Here is a 16,517-nt window from a genome sequence, read left to right as displayed (position 1 = left end):
CACTGGGGAAGATTCCCCCCATGGAAGCGCCATCTCTTCCCTTACAAACCTGTTTAGCCAGAATCTTCCCTGTGCCCTATTCGGTGTTAGAGGTGGGGTATAGGAGGGACCTTAAGACATAGTCCTTGTTTTTGGATAATTCACAGTGTGTTTGACAAACTACAGCATCACCTTTGAAACAGTATTTAGCCACTAGGTGCAAGGGCATCCCCCTCAGTCAGTGTTGATAGAAAATTCGAGAAGGGAAGCCAGGAGGGCTGAGAGCTCTGAGCACAGGCATCAGACCATCTGGATTATCCCCTTATGCTACTTAACTATGGGAGTGTGGGTAAGTCATCTAATTTCTCTGAGCCTTAACACTCTCTTCCTTCCTACCTTTCTTTCTCTTTTTCTTTTCTTTTCTTTTTTCTTACTTTTTCTTTTCTTTTCTTTTCCTTTCCTTCCTTCCTTCTGTACCCACTGTGGGGCTCGAACTCACAACCCCAAGATAGAGTCACATGCTGTATCGACTGAGCCAGCCAGGCATGCCAACACTCTCACTGTTTCTATTTAAAAGGAGTGACAAGACCACCAAATAATGACATAATAATAGCAAATTAAGGAGTGCTTCCTGTGTGCCAAATACTGTTATAAAGTATGTCTGTGTATTTATATTTAAGAATCTCAGAAACCTGGGGCGCCTGAGTGGCTCAGTGGGTTAAAGCCTCTGCCTTCGGCTCAGGTCATGATCCCGGAGTCCTGGGATCGAGCCCCGCATCGGGCTCTCTGCTCGGCGGGGAGCCTGATTCCTCCTCTCTCTCTCTGCCTGCCTCTCTGCCTGCTTGTGATTTCTGTCTGTCAAATAAATAAATAAAATCTTTAAAAAAAAAAAAAGAATCTCAGAAACCTTATCTCATAGATTCTATTATTCTCATTTTACAGATGACAAACTGAGGCACAGAGAAGTTAAGGAAATTGTACAAGATCACCTAGCAAGAAAATGGTAGAAGCAGGCACTTAAGCTTCATGTTCTTAAAACTTTGGTGATCCTGCCTTTCAAAATATGAAAATGTTTTGTAAACTAAGCATGGACCTAATCTATAGGATGACAATTGGTCTTCAGTACCCACAAAAGACTAAAGTACTTGAAAATCTATGTTGGTCTTTTCTTTAGAAATCTGTCCATGAATAGCTCTGGCTTTCCCTATTTCTTTGGCATAAATGTATCAACAAAGCTGGGACAACAGATACAGTTAGTGGTATATGGTTTTTTAACCCAGTTTTGGCCAATGAGATAGAAAGGGAAAGAGTTTCTACTCCAACAGAAGGGAACTGTAGTATTTGGAGCTGTGGCAGCTATTTTGTGATTAGGTGGGAGGCCAAAGAGGAGCACAGAGATGGTGACCCAGATGATTTATCCCTAGGATACAAGGGTTGTTCAACATTCATAAATCAATCAATGTGATAGAACAAATTAATAAGAGAAGAGAGAAGAACCACATGGTCCTCTTAATTGATGCAGAAAAAGCATTTGACAAAATATAGCATCCGTTCCTGATTAAAACTCTTCAAAGTATAGGGGTAGAGGGAACATTCCTCAAACTCATAAAATCTATCTATGAAAAACCTACAGTGAATATCATTCTCAATGGGGAAAAACTGAGAGCCTTCCCTTTGAGATCAGGAACACAACAAGGATGTCCACTCTCACCACTGCTGTTCAATATAGTACTAGAAGTCCTAGCAACAGCAATCAGACAACAAAAAGAAATAAAAGATATTCAAATTGGCAAAGAAGAAGTCAAATTCTCTCTCTTCGCAGATGACATGATACTTTACATGGAAAACCCTAAAGACTTCACCCCCAAACTACTAGAACTCATACAGCAATTCAGTAATGTGGCAGGATACAAAATCAGTGCACAGAAATCAGTTGCTTTCTTATACACTAGCAATGAAAATATAGAAAGGGAAATTAGAGAATCGATTCCATTTACTATAGCACCAAGAACAATAAGATACCTTGGAATAAACCTAACCAAAGAGGTAAATGATCTGTACTCAAAGAACAACAGAACACTCGTGAAAGAAATTGAAGACACAAAAAGGTGGAAAAACATTCCATGCTCATGGATTGGAAGAATAAACATTGTTAAAATGTCTATACTGCCCAGAGCAATGTATACTTTCAATGCCATCCCAATCGAAATTCCATTGGCATTCTTCAAAGTGCTGGAACAAACAATCCTAAAATTTGTATGGAACCAAAAATGACCCCAAATCGCTACGGAAAGGTTCAAAAGGAAAAACAAAGCTGGGGCATCACGTTACCTGATTTCAAGCTTTACTACAAAGCTGTGATCATCAAGACAGGATGGTACTGGCACAAAAACAGACACATAGACCAGTGGAACAGAGTAGAGAGTCCAGATATGGACCCTCAACTCTATGGTTAAATAATCTTTGACAAAGCAGGAAAAAATATCCAATGGAAGAAAGACAGTCTCTTCAATAAACAGTGCTGGGAAAACTGGACAACTATGTAGAGAAGAATGAAACTTGACCATTCTCTCACATAGTACACAAAGCTAAACTCGAAATTGATGAAAAATCTCAATGTGAGGCAGGAATCTATCAAAATCTTAGAGGTGAACATAAGCAGTAACCTCTTTGACATTGGCCACAGCAACGTCTTTCAAAACACGTCTCCAAAGGCAAAGGAAACAAAAGCAAAATGAATTTTTAGGACTTTATCAAGATAAAAAGCTTCTGTACAGCAAAGGAAATAGCCAACAAAACAAAGAGGCAACCAACAGAATGGGAGAAGATATTCGAAATGACACTACAAAGGGCTGATATCCAAGATCTATAAAGAACTCCTCAAACTCAACACCCAAAAAACAGATAATCATGTCAAAAAATGGGCAGAAGACATGAACAGACAATTCTCCGAAGAAGACATACAAATGGCTAAACAGACACATGAAAAAGTGTTCATCATCACTAGCCATCAGGGAGATTCAAATCAAAACTACATTGAGATACCACCTTACACCAGTTAGAATGGCCAAAATCAACAAGACAGTAAACAACAAGTGTTGGAGAGGATGTGGAGAAAGGGGAACCCTCTTATACTGTTGGTGCAGCCACTTTGGAAAATAGGGTGGAGATTCCTTAAAAAATTAAAAGTAGAGCTACCCTATGACCCTGCAATTGCACTACTGGTGTTTACCCCAAAGATACAGATATAGTGAAAAGAAGGGCCATCTGTACCCCAGTGCTCATAGCAGTAATGTCCACAGTCACCAAACTGTGGGAAGAGCCAAGATGCCCTTCAACAGATGAATGGATAAAGAAGATGTGGTCCATATATACAATGGAGTCTTATGTCTCCATCAGAAAGGATGAATACCCAACTTCTGTACCAACATGGACAGGACTGGAGGAGATTATGCTGAGTGAAATAAATCAAGCAGAGAAAGTCAATTATATGGTTTCATTTACTTGTGGAGCATAAGGAATAACATGGAGGACATTGGGAGAAGGAAAGGAAAAGTGAACTGGGGGAAATCAGAGGGAGAGATGAAACATGAGAGACTGTGGACTCTGAGAAACAAACTGAGGGTTTTTAAGAGGAGGGGAGTGGGGGTTTGGGTGACCTGGGGGCGAGTACTAAGGAGGGCACATATTGCATGGAACACTGGGTGTGGTGCATAAACAATAAATCTTGGAACACTGAAAAAAAAAAAAGATGTTTTTTAAAAAAGGAAAAAGAAAAAACAAGAAAGAAAAAGAAAAAAAAAATGGTGACCCACACGAGCGGATGGACCAGCCTTGGGCTGCTCACCTCCTAAATTTCTGCACTGGAATGCAATTCCCATTATTCTGGTTTTTCTCTTACTTACAGCTGAATGTACCCAAACTGACAGAGCTCACTGTTGATGCTGAGGTAGCTAAATTCACTCACTAACACCCAGCTACTTGGCTTACCTATTGTGAACAAGGCATTGCAGAATATACAAAATAGAAACCTAGTAGTGATCCTGACTGGGAAGTATTTGAAGACTGACAGAAAAACTGTGGAATGTATACAAAGAATTCTAATACCGGGTAGAAAATACTAGGTATAGGTAGAGTGCTTAAGGGGTTCAGAGAGAATTACCTCTAGCTTAGAGGAGGTTTTTCAAAGGGAGAGAAATCAGGGAAGACTGCATGGAAGAAGAGACATTTGAATTGGGTCTGGAAAGGAACTGCACAGGCAGCAGTACAGTACACAAGGAGGCCTCTGGACCATGACACACCTGGCTTCGGTTCTAGCTAGACTGGTGAGCAGCAAGCTTCAATCCTCTACTCAGGCTACTAGGTCAAAAAAAAAAAAAAAAAAAAAAAAAAAACAACCCCACTTCCTTTGAGTAGAGCGGAGGGTGGAGGACTTGAAGAACCGTGCTTGCCCTTTCAAAATCACCATCTGCCATCTGAGGGTTTCCATTATTATTTATGGAAACAAAAGCTGAAAAAAACACTGTTTTAGGTTTCTAATAATCACAGCGCTCACATACAGCATGCTGAGCACTTAACCATTACTAGGAGTTGTCCCACACGCTGTGCTAATTCATTTACTCCTGCTCTGTGCATTGAAGAATTGCTCGGTGAAGTGGACACTATCATTAGCCTCACTTGACAGGTGAAGAAACGGACAGAAAGAGGCCCAGAAATGTGTCCAAGGTCACAGAGCTGCTGAGGGTCATCACTAGGCTATGTCCACCCTCTTAACTGCAAACCCCAAAGGCCAGTCAAGGTGATAAATGTCCAGTGGCAGTCCGGGTGGGCCTGAGGTTCTCGATAAATGCTCTCAGAGAAGGCAGGCTGGATGCAGACAGCCTCAAAGAGGAGGCTCGGCCTCCCTGGCTTGGCTTGGCCTGGAACCCCGTGGAAAGCACTCAGTCTGGAGGACCCCGTGGGCTGGTGTGAGTACCACCCACAGACATTTTTCTGGAGCTCACACTCAGCCAGAGGAAAGAGGATCTTTCCCAGCCTCTACCGCAGCTGGGCGTGGCCATGTGACTGCACGCTGGCCAATGGGATTAAGAGGATGTGTCCTGTGGTGGCCTCTGGGAAGCTTCCTTACAAGACAGCTGGTGACCATCTGTCCCCTTTTCTACAGCCCTACTTATGTCCTGCTGTCTGGAATGTGGAAGAAGGCTGTGTGGGGGTGAGCGAGCACTTAAGACCGTGAGGTGGCCTGAGGACCAGAGAAGGGTATTTGGAAGACGCATGGCCCAGAACCCAGAAAAGGACCAGATGGGAAGGACCTGGTTCTTCCGTAAGTGGGTCACAAACCAGCCCGTGTAGGTGGGTCATTGTTCAGATTCATCACTGTGGTCTCCTGTTCACACCTGTCCAGTGGGATGTTGTGTACCGCAGATTGTAAACACAGATTACGGGTAACGTTTCTAACAGTAACATGAGGTTTTAATGACAGTAGATTCAGCTGATCAACTCCCTGTATCACCCATCACCAATAAATGAGTGACCAGGAAGAAGGGTGAGAGGACATTGTGCTTAGTAGACCTTACAGCAGACAACAAAAACTGCTCAGACAAGAAAAACTATCATAAATAAATGATGAGAACTCCTCTGAGGTGTGATGGCCGGCCATCTCACATAGATTAGTTTCTAACCTCATAATAAGCCTACAAGGTTAGGTTTTCTGATCACCTGTTTATAGTGGAAGAAACAGGTTTAGAGAGGTTTGGTGACTTGCCCAAAGTCACTAACAGCCCATCAGTAAAGTGGTTGAACTCGGATTCACACCCAAGACAGTCAGACTCTAAACCCCCGCCTCTCAGCACTAAGCTATGCAGCAGCTAGACGGACAAGAAAATTTGGGGTTCACTAGCAGCTCTGCCCACCATTTCTTCACACAACTTAAGGTAACAAGGAGAAAAAAAAACAGAAACAGAAATAGAAAAAATAAGGCTGGGTGGGGAGCTGGCGGGATGAATCAAAGGCAGGGAAGAGGCATTTCGTCCTACTTCTTGCATACTTCGGTGGGGAGAGGCTGACCCAGCTACCTTATTAATTCCTCAACCACAGTCTTGGCTCGAAAGGGCAGGGCTGTTGCTGCATCCTTTCTGTAATGCCTTATAATACCTAGAAAGTAACTTAAAAAAAATTTATTACAAGCCAGCCACTTTATCACAAGAGGTCTTAGGTCAATAATTGCTTTCATTAAATAAAACCTATAAAATATATTTTTTCTAATTTTATTTGAGAGCCAAATGAAGGTCAAGAGAAAAGTCTGGGGGTACCTGGGTGGCTTAGTCGGTGAAGTGTCTCCCTTGGCTCAGGGGTCATGATCCCAGGGTCCTGGGATCAAGCTCTGCTGAGCCGGGAGCCTGCTTCCCCCTCCCTCTGCCTCTCTGCGCCTGTTGCCCCCACCCCCACCCCAGCTTGTGCTCTCTTGCTCTCTGTCAAATAAAGAAATAAAATCTTTTAAAAAAAGAGAGAGAGAGAGAGAGAAAGAGAGAGAGATCTGGTTCTTATACCAACTGGATTTAGAGGGGTTTGGGGTGAGAGAGAACATGCTTCCAGAGGTTCAGTAGAAGTAACCTGAGCCCAGAGTTACAAGTGCAAGTCCCAGAAGCTTCTGAGCTGAGGTCTTCCTTAAGCCGGAGTAGGCAGCCCTGGGACGGCTACCACATACCCCCTCTAATGCTGCTCTTGGCTGCCCTACATCCCTGCTCCCCTCCTTTCCCTTTCCCCCCAACACAGCTCAGAGCTTTCTGGATCAAGGAGTTTTCCCCTCCGGCCTAATAATGAGGAAGGAAGGCCTTTGCCACCTTGAAGAAAAAAAATAAGTTAATGAAGAGAATTTCCTCAAATGTGAGTTTCTGTCACAGAATTTCTTTATTTGCTAGCATTTGTTCATGATAGAATCAAGCAAGAATCTGTCTTACTTAAGCCCAGAATGACTGGTTTCCGTACTTTAGGCTTAATATGAATATGTCACAATTTGGTTTTTGGCAAAGCACTCCCATGAGTTTCAGATTGATGGAGAGTGGTGAGGCATTTCCACTGATGTGTCCCCAGAAAAAGAGGAAAGAGATCAAGGCTTTCGGGGTTTTAGGGTTTAGTGGGAGGGCAGATTCTAGTTCTTTTTCTCTTTTATGTAAGGCTCTAGAATAAGAGCTGGCAAACTTTCTGTAAAAGGCCAGATAGTAAATATTTAAGACTCTGCAGTCTGTACAGTCTCTGTTACCACTAGTTGACTTTTCAACTGTAGCAGGGAAACAGCCAGAGACGACAGTAAATGAATGTGCATGGCTGTGTTTCAATAAAACTTTATTTATAACAACAGACAGCAGGGCCACATTTGGCCCACAGGCTCTTGTTTGCTGATCCCTGCTCTAGAAAATGGAGACTTCAAATGAAATGCTGACTTTGACAGTGTCAGAAAAAACATATGGAAAAAAATGCCTTTCATCTCCACCATGATGTGCTATAAAAGTTACCATTCTCTGAGGAGTAGAAATATAAATAAGGATCCTTAACAATGAAGTAATAAAGTCACATTTGAGCTATAAAGAAGAAAATTAAATACTTTCATATTTAGGTAACTAAATTATTTCCTAATCCCAAGATTATGGGTATGAAAAGAAAGGGTATGAAGAGGAAAGTCATTTCAAGCACTCATTTAATGTTAATTTTTCATTTTCCACTGCTTGCCATCGACTAGGGAATGACTTACCTAAAATGATTATAAAAAAATGGTTTCACTTCTTTGATCAGGAAGCTCAGAACAGTAACTACGAAGTTAGTAATGGTTTCAGTATTATTGCAAGTCATAATGGAAATGATTTGTACTACGGTAGAGAGAAAAAGGAAAAAAAAAAAACCGCCCAAGAATTGTTAATTAACTTCACTGTTTCTCCACAAATGCTAGGAGTATTAAAAACAAGACTGCTGAAGTACAAACATCAGGATTTAATGAACAATGGGATGTAATTGAAGTAACAGAGAATGACTTAATCGGGACAGTGGGTTGTTTAATTATGGGGATAATGGATCTTCTGAAAGGGACAAAGTAAATGGAACAGAAGGAGCTGGGGAGCAGTGGGGAGAGCTGCTGTGTTAGAGCAAGCATGGAGACGTGGAACTCTCACGAGAGACAGCGAGGGCTCTGTTACAGAGGAAATAGTTTATTAAACACGACTGTCCCCGAAATGTAACGACCGAGTGCAAAAAGACCCAGGGGGGCAGGCTGGCATGAACCGTCAACGGACCGTAGTGGAGGCGGGAAGAATTCTACAGGCGTGTATCTGCACTTTTTCTAAGAATTTCTAATAATCGTAAAGACTTTCACATAGATATGAGAACGAGGGCAATAATGTGTTTGTCAGAACACTGTTCCCCCGGGTGCCAAGATGCTATCTCTCAGATACAGCAGATTGGCAGGCTCATTTCCTGGGTTTAAGAGTTCAAAAAACCATTTCTCACTTAACTTTGATTACAAGTCAACCTTCTCTTGCTAATTCAGCACACTTGCTACGAGTTATTGGTATTGGGTTTTTTCATCTCCTCTTGAAAGTGAAGCCCATGTGCCTTCTTCCCGGTGGTGTGCTTTCCTAGAACTGAAGTCCTCGCGCCTTCCCTGGCTCCCAAAGTTTCAGGTGCTCTGCTCGGAGATCCTCCTTGCAGCACAGGACACGTGCGCACGGAGGCGGGCCCCAGAGTCGCCAGCCATGAAATCAAACATTGCCGAGAATGTTGCAAAGGGAGAAGAACCACAGGGGTAATAAGCCTTACTCCTCTCCCAGCCGTCCTATCTGAATTCCCCGCTGGTGGAGGAAGGCAGAGTCCCTGCGCGCATGTGCAGACCCTCCCCGGGCATTCCATCATTCCAACAGCTGGGGATGAGCCTGCAGGGCTGGGCAGCAGCCTGCAGGGTGTGGAGGGAGGAGGGTGATTCTTGCTGTGCTAGAGCAAGTGTGACTCTACGGGGGCTTTGCTCAGATTTGAGGAAAGAGAGGAATTCTCCTCCCAGAACCCACCGAATGAAGGATTACTTCTCCGAGCCTATTTGTGAGTATAATGATTTCATGTATAAGAAATTGGCAGAATGTCTCCATGTTCTAGAAAACACCCCACACCTCAGGGAGAACACATCCTAATCTTAGAGGTGTGAAACCTAACTTTCAGGTTGCTGGGTGAGGTGCTGTGTTTCTGAGCACTGAGCCACACAGGAGTTTGGGGCCTCTTTTAGATGTGTCCCTGTCATGGCACCAAGCTCTGTCATTTCAAGTTGCTTATGTGGCGGCTCTCGATTTTTTTCTCAGACTTTTCTTTCCTTGAAAGAATTTACACACACACACACACACACACACACACACACACACACACACACAGAATTGAGTTTGTTCAGCATACCTTAGTTTTCAATTACATAAACCACCTCAGGCAAATTTAAGAAAATCAAGATCGCAAACCACTGTGCATACATGACTGGGGTGGGGGATTGGCTTGGAGGTAGGAGAGAAAGAGGGAGGCGAGGGGGAGGAAGAAGAGGAAGGAGGGAGGAGAAAAGGGAAGGTAGAAGGAAGGGGGAGGGGGGAGGAGGAAATAGGGGTAGGAGGGAGAGGAGAGGAGGAGGGAGGGAGAGGAAAGGGGGAGGAGGGAGGAGTGAGGAGGAAGGAGAAAATTATAATATGATGTTTAAGACTGGGGGAACTTGCCTGAAAGGAAATGAAAAACCTTAAATTTTTTATATTGACCTTCTGCTAACATTTTGTCACGCCAGCATCGCCCAGATCAGTGCCTCCTCTGGAGTTTCTAAGGTAACCATCTACCATGAAACAGACTGGGACAGGTACAATAAAGCATTAAAAATCATTTTTAAAGCGAGGACCCTAGAAACCAGTGGCCCACCCCTTTTCTAGTCTCTGTCTACTGGCAAATCTGAATTTGTAAAGGAAGATTTATCTGGATTTCTAAAATCCTAATTTCCCATTAGCCTTTTCCCCAGGGGCTATAAAGGAAAAAAGATTCCAAGAGTCGACAGGAATCCCTTCAACATCAAGAAACATTTTGGTGGGGAGTTGGGAGTTAACAAATCCGAAACACATGGTCTTAATTGACTGTGAAATAAGTAATGTTTCAAAATGAAAGGCGGAAAAAGTGTTGCCATGTCAAGCATTAAAGAGGACTCAAACCTCAGAAGTTGCTTCAGGCATTTGAGTTCTTCCCTGACTTTCAGTCTGGTCCTCTCCTTCCCTCTGCTTCCTGTCGGGGTTCACAGGTTTACGTTTTCATGAAAGGAAATTACTGCTGGATCCCCCCAACCTACATACACTTGCAAATACTTCTCTTTGGGAATCTATGGGGCTTCCAAAATGTTTCAGGGGAAAAGCATACACATCTTTGGGGGTGGGACCTGCATTCCCCATCCTAGGTCAAGAAGGATGTCAACAGGTCCTGAAGCAAAATTTGTCTTTTGTTCTCCAAGACAGCCAGGGGCCCTGTCCAAGAAGGCTGTGCCTTGGTCATGCCTGCGTCTGTCTCCTCCTGGGCTTCTTCCCCAGCAGCTCTGATTTCACAGTCCTGAGGAAAGGCCCAGACATTGGTCTGTCTGGATCGGCATCTCTCTTTTCTTTTTTAAAGATTTATTTATGTATTTTAGAGATAGAAAAAGAGAGAGTGAGAGAGAGCATATGCATGTATGAGAGCAGGCGGCGGGGAAGAGGCAGAGAGAGAGAAAAAAATCCCAAGAAAGTTCCACGCCCAGCATGGAGCCCAACGCAGGGCTCAATCCCACGACCCTGAGATCATGACCTGAGCCGGAACAAGGAGATGTGAATTATTTAGTAATGCTTTACACGGAAAGCCATGGCAGTCAATTTTTTTTTTTTTTGAAGACTGTATTTATTTGAGAAAGAGTGAGCCAGAGACAGAGAGAGAACAAGAAGGGGGAGCAGCAGAAGGAGAGGGAGAAGCCGACTCCCCGCTGAGCAGGGAGAGACGAGGGACTTGATCCCAGGACCCAGGGATCACCACGACCTGAGCTGAAGCAGGTGCTTCACCAACAAAGCCATCCAGGCACCCCACATTCAATGTTCTTAACCCCTGCGATGGCCCATGAAACTGGCACTATGATCATCCCTCCCATTTTACGGGTGAGGAGACTGAGGCACCAGGAGGTTTGGAAACTTGCCCCACACCACGAAGATGGGCAGAGGCAGATCACAAACATGCCTGGCCGGAGTCTGTGCCCTCCACTGCATGTGGTTCACAGCCACGGCTCCTCACCACCTCTTGGCCACGGACAGTTACATAAACAAAAATCAGAACATCAAGAAATGTTAACTCTCTACTCAGGCTCCTGCCTTGTGGATGGCAGTTCAGCGTGGTACCATATTCAGTGGAGGGTAAACTACGTCTGGCAGGGACTTAGAACTGGAAACAGCTGATCTGTGGTCTATCGTCCCACCAGAGAGCATAACCATAACACGGCCCACAGTGACATGGTGCCTTTCCCAATTAGGGAGTGAATTCTTCCAGGATGATTCCACAGGTCTCACCGTCTAGAGCAAAGCCACAGGAGACTCAGCTCCCTTACTGAGTAATACCAAAACCTCACTGTCTTTCTTCCCTCCTCCTCCACTAATGAGATTGTGAAAAAGCCCCAGTCTCCATAAAGCTAAAGACCAAACCAAATGACAACGATCTCTTTCCCCAGTCTCTACAAACAGAAAATGCCTAAGTAATTTTGGAGATACTTGTCACGCTTGGCCCTGTCTTTACAAATCGTGAATATGCAAGAAATTGCTCTCTCTTCCTTTAGGAAGGGAAGAGGCTGGGGGTGGGATGGGGATGGTGAAAAGAAGTTCTCGTATGGGTGAAACCCTCCGGCAGCCAGGCAAGCATCTTCCTGTAGTGATTTACAGCGTTCCTCTAAAAATATCTATGAGATCACAGAACATTAAGTGTGTGACACCAAACATTTGTAACTAATCCATGAAAATAAAGTAAGGGTGTCATGTTGCACGGGGAACACAGTGGAATATGTCTTGTGTTATCGTTCTAAAATAAGACGGCCTCAATTTGGTTGAAATATATCTTCACACATTGTCTTCCAGAGCAGAGCCGTTTGAGAAATTCTGATTGCAATTATAAGCGCTGAATAGGGAGTACTTTGCATTTCCTTTGACAATGCTGAAAGCTATAAGCTTTCCTGATATTAAAATCTTTGGAAATTGATGAGTACCCCAGGCATCATTACAATTCTCTCCCCCATCCAAGTAATTAAAATCTATTATGTGAACACGTGTTAATATTTTATCAACTACTGTTTTTAATTAACTCATCGTCTGAGGCCTCCTGCAGTAGGAACGATGTCGTTTTGTTTTAAGTGACCGCCGTTAAAACCCCCATCACCCCGACACCGACCTCCCAGCCCGGCTCCGTTCCAGGGCGGGGGTGGAAGGCGTCCCAGCCAACATACCACGGTACTGAATTCTGGAACCTGCCACAGCAGCCAGTCCTCGTTCAGGGTGTACAGGGCTTTGCAGGTGATCACATCCACAGGACCCTTGTTTATTTTCTGGTTCAGAGTCGTCACCAGCAAATAGAATGGCTCTCCAACCGTCTCCTTGGAAGAGACACAAGACTGACAGTCAGCGGTCTGCGGGATCCACTGTACTTTCCAAAGAGTTAAAGTTTCAGTTTATGGCAGTGCGACAGGAGACAGGAGGCAGTGTTTTCTAACAGTCAACATGAGACTCCCAAGAAAACACACATCGCTCCACTCAGGATTGGGCGCAAAACTCAGGCGATGCGTCCTCGCCCCGCTGCACGCACGCCCAGACACGCACATGCACACACGCGCACAGAGTCCCAGTCAAGAGCAACACCAAGTCTTCAGCGGGTGCTTCTTTGATGTTGAAGCTTCTGGATGTCAGACTGATGCTCATCAGCGGGCTAATGCCTAGATCGAGGCGGAGGGTTAACCTTTGCTTACATCCCCCTATTTAATTGCCTTTTGAGCAAACCGAAAATAAATGGCATTTAAAGAAAAATACACAACAATTAGCCTTGGTAACCAGAATAAATGTCAGAACATTTTGTACATTGGCCAGGGAGGAGGCTTTTTGGTGGTAAGAGGTTCTAGTGAAGGAAGCGGCCTTTAGTTATCACAACTTGCAGCCATCCCGGCCAGCTCACTGTGGTTTGCAGAGCTGTGGGTGCACAGACACCCCTGAGCACCTTGGCTGGTAGGTGGCTACTAATGCTCTTGAACTCCCTTCCCTGGACCAGAGCCAAGTCCATGGCTCGAAGGCTTTCCCTGGGGTTTGGCTCATCCCGATCACATCTGTCTGCAAACATCTGCTGCGGGCACTTACTCCTCGACCAGGGCTCGCCCTCTTATGCTGACTGAGATGCCTCCGACCTTATAGCCGCCCTTGCTTGCTCACACTCTGAGCAGCTCACGCGGGGGGCTTGTGTGTTCTGCTTCCACGGACGCCTCCCAGAGCATGCAGCCCTCCATCGGCAGTAGCACGCTCACCAAATAATCAGTGTCTGCCATCAGCGGGCATTAACCAAGCACATGGAAGAGGAAGAGCTCAGGCCAGAACCTGGCAGTCAAACCCTTAGTGATGAAGAAGCCAGCCAGACGACTGAGGCTCGAAGCACTGTTTCCAGTCAAGCTTCGCCGTCTGGCTTTCAAAGGAGGGCTCCGCCAGCTCTCTCCCCTGCTCTGCCTTGAAGAAGTCAATGGAGATCTCTTGCAAGACTCCTGGCATCCCACGCTGCGTCCCTACAAGGACACATGTCCTCCCCAGTTCCAGGGCTTCCTTCGACCCCCTTCTGCCACCCCATTCCCCATTGGCTTCCCATCACTTTTCCCATGATCTTTTCTCACTGAATCTTCTCACTTAATCCTGTGAGGGGTGTACTGTTATGACCATTTTGCACAGGGGTGTGTTGGGGCACACGGAATAGATGTGATTTTCCCCAGATCCCACAGCTGACGTGGGATTTTTATCCCTTTTCTCTTCCCTGCTGACATATCCTTGAGTCTCTTCCTTAGTGTAGGACAGAGGTGGAATGTTCGAAAATTTCTCAGATGGGGAGAGGGTTGGGACTAGCACCTGACATTTCAGTTCTTATGGGGACACTTCCTTTATTTAGTGGTTCACAACCACACTGCTCTCTTCTCTTTCCCTCTGCCCTCTGGGGTAATGTCCTGACTGCAAACCTAGTACTTCTACTTCTCCTTTTTCCTCCAGCACACATCAGAGACAGGAGTGGGTGTCCTTGTGAGCCTTGTGGGCCAGTTGGGCCACCGAGGGTGCAGCTGGGGACCAGGTGGGCTCTGTGGGCCTGTGTGGAGGGGTAGCTACAGACTCGGAGTCTCTGCAGTCAGGAGTTCCCCAGAATTCTCCAGAAAGCCGCCAGCCTGAGAGAAGTGATATTTGGTCTTATACTGTTACCCTACTCATGGTTCCAACCCTGGGTAATCATTAGCAGAACTACCCGGGGGCTCTCATAAAAAATTCAGATGCCTGGGCCCTACATTAGACCCCCAGACCCAGAATGTCAGAAAAGAGGCCCGAGCTTCTGTGGTTTGAACACCTTCCCAGAGGGCTTTGAAAACCATGAGGTTTTTTGTCACTATTAAACACTAGTCCTCAGTTAGTCCTACCTGCTGGGGCCTTAGGTGTCTTATCAGAGCAGGGAACACACAGCTCCTCAGGTGGCCGGCTGTAGCCAAGCGCACCTGGCCGAGCCCCACCCGCCCTGCCCCACCTGGATGGGAACGAAGCTCGACCCCCTTCACCTTCCTTTCCTTTGTGAGACCAGACTCCGGCCCTGGCTGAGCCGGAGACTTTCACGCCCGTGATCTCCTTCCAGCCCTAAATCCTCCCTAAGCCTCTAAGAAGGTACCCACCTCCCTAGGGAAGTGGTAGCTAAGCGCTCTCAAACCCTGGTGCCGTCCCTCGCCAGCTGTGGGATCTGGGGAAAGTCACCTCTATTCCGCGTGCTCCAAATCCCCCCCCCCCCCCCCGCCCCGTGCAAAGTGGCCACAACCATCCTTCCCTCACAGGATTAAATGAGAGGCTTCAGTGCGAAAAAGTAAGCAAAACTCCTAGCATGACATCTGGCACATTCGACAAACGGCAGCTGGCATTACCACAGCACTCGCAGAGCCCTGGAAGCTCAGAGGAGGCGGGCACCTGGGGGTCACCTGCTAGGGGCATCCAGGCAGATGTCTGTGGGGACAGGGCACAGGGACCAAGGCTGTCGGAGTCCCACATCCCCTCAGGCACTGGTTGTGGGAAGTCAGACCCCCCTGCGCCAGAGGGAATTTTTCCACCGAAATTTAAAGCACCACTGGGCGGCTCGAAGTCACTTCCTCCTGGTAAGAGTGCTGCCCTTCATGTCTCAAGTGCTCAGGATCCTCCTGAACCAGACTGCAGGACCAGGACCCCGAATCCTCGGCTCGAGGGAGCCGTTTGGGCTTAGGGCTCGGAATTTTGGACCATCTTACCCCTTGTAGGCCCAAGGGCAGAAAGAGCAACTCTCCAAGCGCAAGATCACAAGAAAGAGCTAGAAAGAAATTTAAAACCAGTGACGAGGCCCTTCACTCTGTGGATAGAAAACATTTGTCTGGAGAAAAGGTGCCATTCCCAGAGACGCACAGCCATCTGGGGCTGAGATGAGTTTAGAGCCCGAACCTGCTGTTTCTAACCAAGACTCCCAGTCCAGTGCTCTTTGTACCACCCCAGGATTCTCAAATGCAAGGCATGTGCAATTATCCCAAGGAGCTTGGCAAACATTGGTTTCTGCCCACCACCCCCCCCCCCCCCACACAACCAAGGGCTTCTGATTCATTGGTGCTGGTGGTGAGGCAGGAATCTGACTTTGAAGACCAAGACCCAGCACTGGGTGTGGGTCTTGCCCGCTCTCTTTCGATGCAGTTGTGGCTGAAGCAAGGATGGTGAGAAGTGAAAATATGAAAATATTTGTCCCAGAAATAACTGCTCAACACCTCCCCAAAGCATATGATGATTTATACCAAGTAAACAGAAAAGAAGGCAGATTTCATTAATCTTAATAAATGGGTAGTGCCTTGGGAGAGGACGGCGTTGGTAAAAAAAAAAAAAAAATGTTGTGCATCTACTTGTAAGATTGCATTAAACATTAAACTAAGCACAGTCTATTTAAAGTGCTGCTTTTGGATCCAAACTTAAGTAGCACTGTTAAAACCTGTGGCATAGCAGTGTATCTTATTCAAAGTTTAATTAGATTTTGGAACTGGCTACAAATACACAATTATGCAGTTTTGCTGGAATCTGGATGGCTGGTGAAATTAAAGAAGGATAAGAAGCTTCTGTACCAGGGGCCTCGGAGGGGCTGAATCACGATGATCGGGTTCAACGGGACACTCCTCTTGTCCTATTAATATTTTACACCAGTAACGGTCAACATTTACGGAGTGCTTTCTTGGTGCTAAGCCACTGCACCCATTCTCTCATCTG

At 45.8% G+C, this 16,517-nt stretch overlaps 1 protein-coding gene across 1 annotated transcript in view; it reads right to left on the bottom strand.

The window, feature by feature from the left end:
• PLXNC1 (plexin C1) overlaps window positions 1–16,517 on the bottom strand; it is a 144,125-nt gene that overhangs the window by 27,468 nt on the left and 100,140 nt on the right. Inside the window, exon 21 of the mRNA XM_047740059.1 lies at window positions 12,479–12,625. Coding sequence (XP_047596015.1) covers window positions 12,479–12,625 — 147 coding nt within the window. The remainder of the gene's footprint in view (window positions 1–12,478; window positions 12,626–16,517) is intronic.

This window comes from Lutra lutra, chromosome 8 (assembly GCF_902655055.1).
Source record: "Lutra lutra chromosome 8, mLutLut1.2, whole genome shotgun sequence".
Lineage (NCBI taxonomy): Eukaryota > Metazoa > Chordata > Mammalia > Carnivora > Mustelidae > Lutra > Lutra lutra.
Note: the sequence above shows the minus strand (reverse complement) of the source record. Positions and strands in the feature narration are given on the sequence as shown.